The sequence below is a fragment of the Etheostoma spectabile genome, chromosome 15 (assembly GCF_008692095.1).
Source record: "Etheostoma spectabile isolate EspeVRDwgs_2016 chromosome 15, UIUC_Espe_1.0, whole genome shotgun sequence".
In the NCBI taxonomy this organism is placed as follows: domain Eukaryota; kingdom Metazoa; phylum Chordata; class Actinopteri; order Perciformes; family Percidae; genus Etheostoma; species Etheostoma spectabile.
The window spans coordinates 33,018,981-33,022,960 of NC_045747.1; the positions used below are offsets into that span (position 1 = coordinate 33,018,981).

The following is a 3,980-nucleotide window of genomic DNA, read 5'->3' on the forward strand; positions in this document are numbered from 1 at the left end:
ATTTTATAGCATTTGAAAAAGAAATTGAAGTGGTTTTGAAATAGCATTGAGTAAAAGTTGACAAATTTCAGTCTGTGGTTATCCATCAACATACATTCCTTTAATTTTAGTCTAAGTAATTCCTAATTTATGTTTTTCCTACTCAAAAATTAGGAATAATTTCCTAAAAGTGAGGTTTATTGACTAGAAATTCCAAAAATAACTGTAAAATGAAAGTAAATAAGTTAGTGTTACGTAGTGTTTAAAATGTCAAAAAAAAGTGACAAACATTAAAAAACGTGTTGAAAAAAATGGACAAAAATATAAGAAAAGTTTTTAAAAAATCGATAAAAAGCCTCTACAAAAGTGTTTATTTTTTAAATTTTGACGGGAAAACAACACAAGGGTTAAACAGAGTCGGTCAGACATGGTCCGAGCGTAGAGTGTAGCCAGAAGAAACGCTTGTGCACAGTACATACAATATTCACATACATACAGTACATATTAGCTAGACTAGTGTTATAAAGTCTGTAGACTTAAGACTATTGTATAGTCAAGGCACACGGGGGTTAAACAGTTCATAGGCACAACACCCAACACTCTCTCTATCAAGATTTTAGTTTGTTTGGGTTGTTTTTTGTCTCCTATTGGGCCAAAGTTAATGTTAGCTCACAAAGAATTAGCTCTAGTATCTTACTATCAGTGTATGCAGTGCCATAATTAGCTAATCTGGCACACTGCTGGCGATAGATAGATGTAAAATGTTAGGCTGGTATGTACGGATTCGCAAGGACTTGTTTAAATGTGGCTGAGCCCAAACCACTTTCCTTGAAGGAAATTGTTACCGTTACTTAACGTTACGACGCAACCATGCTGCTCTCCATCACTGGCATTGCATCATGTTCCCGTGTGGGTGGAAAGAAACACCCACATCTACCAAAACAACAAACACAAACCAGAAATTCAGCATGAAATGTTGAATTTAACAGAAATGTTAGCATACACTGTAGCCAAGTGTAACATCCCTGCTAGTCAAGCCACAGTGGTCCAGTCATGCTCAGCAATATTTCCCACCCCACTCAAAGCACTTTCCACCCAGCCTTAGTCTTCTTCTTAATCATTTAATTTCCTTCCAACTCCTCTAGATGGATGAAGAAGAGTCCGTCTGCACGCGCTCAGTCACTCTACTCTCTGACCAAGGGCCTGGAGGCAAAGAGGCGGGACATTGCTGCATCAGTCAGTGTTCAGACCGGCCTCTCAATGGACGAGGCTGACACGGAGGTGGAGCTTAGCATCGCCAGGCTCAGTGATTGGGCGGCTTACTGTGACAAAATCCAAGGAGGAACTCCGGTGGGCAATTTCTTTATATTATACAAAGTTTATAAAAAACTTAACTACACCAATAATGATCCAAATGACCTAATACCACAGCACTGTTGCAACATGTTGTTGTGTCCGTCTTCTTCAGCCTTTGCCAGAGTCTGGCTCTGCTCTCTCCTTCCCCGAAGCCCTGGGAGTCGTGGGACTCGTCCTCCCCGACAAGAATCCCCTCCTCTCCATGGTAACACTACTTGGGGCAGCAATTGCCAATGGCAACGCTGTCGTCATGGTCCCCAGTCAGAAATATCCGCTCCCTGCCTTGGCATTCGTTCAGGTAAGATGTTAAAGGAACACGGCGACCTATTGAGACTTTAACTTATTTATCTTATCCCCCAGAGTTTGACAAGTGGAGACATACCCTTCTCATCTCCGTGCGTGCTGTAACTCTGTCTGATGCCCCCAGCATTAGCTTAGCCTAGCACAGATGCTGCAGGGAACTGGTTCCAGCTAGCTAATGCTCCCAATAAGTGATAAAATAATGCCAACATGTTTCTATTTACATGTTGTGACTTGTACAGTCACAGGGTGTACAAATAACAAGGTCACATGAGAAGGTCATATTCTAATCTTATACAAACTGGGAACTATATTCTCAGAAAGGCGAAGCACTGCTACTTGGGCCAAGAGAGCTAACAGTAGTGATCATCATGGCTGTGTAAATACCGCCCTACGCAAATGTAAACACAGCGCTCTTTCTTCAGTTGAACACCATCAACGAACAGCAGCAAACAGCAGCAGTGTCTTGCCCAAGGACAATTATATGGACGGTGTCCATATAATTGCAGGAGACTTTAATAAGGCCAACCTGAAGACTGTACTCACAAAATTCTGTCAAGTGTCCTACTAGAGGACAGATCAATCTGGATCATGTTTACTCCAACATTAAGCATGCATACAGAGCCATGCCCTTCCCCTATCTTGGCCAGTCAGACCATCTCTCTCTCCTGCTCCCACCAGCCTACACACCCCTGAGACGCAGTGCCAGGCCCACCATAAAGACTGTTACAACCCGGCATGAAAATACACTCTCCAAGCTACAGGACTGCTTCAGCTGACCTAAAAAGTGGAATTAAAAGAGCCAAGGCGGTCCACAAGAAGAGCGTAGAGTCCCACCTGTCCAGCAATAACACACGGGAGGTGTGGCGGGGCATACAAGGCATCACTAACTACAGAGGCTGTGGTGCAACATCAGGTAACCTGAGTGCGAAGCTGGCAGAGGAGCAGAATTACCACTCACCGTAAAGGAGCACGACGTCGGACGAGAACTCCTGGCAATTAACCCAAGGAAGTTCTGCTGGCCCAGACGGAGTACCTGGCACCTTACCCTCTCCCTGGCCCAGGTAGTCATTCCTCCCTGCCTAAAATCAGCCACAATCATCCCAGCGCCGAAAGGTCTCCCATCAAGGACTACCTCCCCCCAGACCTGGACCCCTGTCAGTTTGCATACCGCGCAAACAGATCCACAGAGGATGCCATTGCCGTAGCTCTCCACTCTGCGCTGAGTCACCTGGAGCAGCAGCAGAGCTATGGATTGTGTGTGGATTACAGTTCAAGAGCGGTCATCAAGAAGGCCCAGCAGTGACTAAACTTCCTGAGGGTCCTCAGGAAGCACAACTTGGACTACAACCTGCTCAAGAGCCTGCTGACGTACTGTATCACAGTCTGGTACGGCAGCTGCACCGTGGCAGTCAGGGAGGGGCTGCAGAGAGTAGTAAAGGCAGCACAGAAGATCACCGGCTCCCCTCTCCCCTCCCTGATGGACATTTGGACCTCCTGCTGCCTCAGCAGAGCAGAAAACATCACTAAGGACAGCTCCCACCCCGGCTCTGATCTGTTTGACCTGTTGCCTTAGGGAGACGCTACAAGTGCATCAGAACAAGGACTAACAGACTCAAGAACAGTTTCTTCCCAGAAGCCATTACCACTCTGAACTCGGACTTTCTTCTCCCACCTACTGTGCAATACTTCTATTTAATAGCTAAAAAGACACTGGAATTCTGTGCAATTTCATTACAGTGCAATATTTAATACTCAATCACTTATTGCATAATGTGTATACAAACCCTTTATTTATTTTTTTACTGTTTTATATATGTATATAGTTGCTCTCAGGAAATGTGCACCTCATTCCCCCCTCTTTTTTTCTTCTTCTTCTGCACTACTTACATTTTATATTTTTATATTTTGTGTTGACACTGTAAAGGGGTTGCTTCAATCTCGTTGCACAGATACTGCACTTGTGTATAATGACAATAAAGGCATTTTATTCTATTCTATTAAGAAAACCTGTGCAACCTGTCTACGTATCTGTAAACACTGATTTGCATCGTCCTCTTCAGGTGCTCCAAGCTTCAGACCTGCCAGCAGGATTGGTCAGTGTCATTACAGGGAGTAGGGACGAGCTGACAGCGGCTCTGGCTAATCACAGCGTCATCAAGGCCATCTGGTATTGGGGCAGTGCTGAGGTGAGGACTAACACACATCAACACACACCACCAGTGTTTGAATTTCATATCATGGAAGGCAAGATTCCATTATATCCTCACTCTTAACAATACCAAGGACACTTAACTGACTCAGCCATCACACATTCTCTTTTTTTTAACTCCTGCTCTCTGTTT

At 44.4% G+C, this 3,980-nt stretch overlaps 1 protein-coding gene and 1 long non-coding RNA gene across 2 annotated transcripts in view; one reads left to right on the forward strand and one right to left on the reverse strand.

Annotated features, from left to right (window-relative positions):
• Window positions 1-2,222, reverse strand: part of LOC116702615 (uncharacterized) — a 2,752-nt gene extending 530 nt beyond the window's left edge. The window contains exons 1-2 of the long non-coding RNA XR_004335210.1: window positions 2,212-2,222; window positions 1,670-1,674 (exon numbers count right to left, since the gene is read on the reverse strand). This is a non-coding gene — a long non-coding RNA (uncharacterized LOC116702615). The remainder of the gene's footprint in view (window positions 1-1,669; window positions 1,675-2,211) is intronic.
• Window positions 1-3,980, forward strand: part of aldh16a1 (aldehyde dehydrogenase 16 family, member A1) — an 18,932-nt gene that overhangs the window by 13,698 nt on the left and 1,254 nt on the right. Inside the window, exons 14-16 of the mRNA XM_032536879.1 lie at window positions 1,125-1,329; window positions 1,448-1,633; window positions 3,699-3,823. Of these exons, the coding sequence (XP_032392770.1) occupies window positions 1,125-1,329; window positions 1,448-1,633; window positions 3,699-3,823 (516 nt within the window). The remainder of the gene's footprint in view (window positions 1-1,124; window positions 1,330-1,447; window positions 1,634-3,698; window positions 3,824-3,980) is intronic.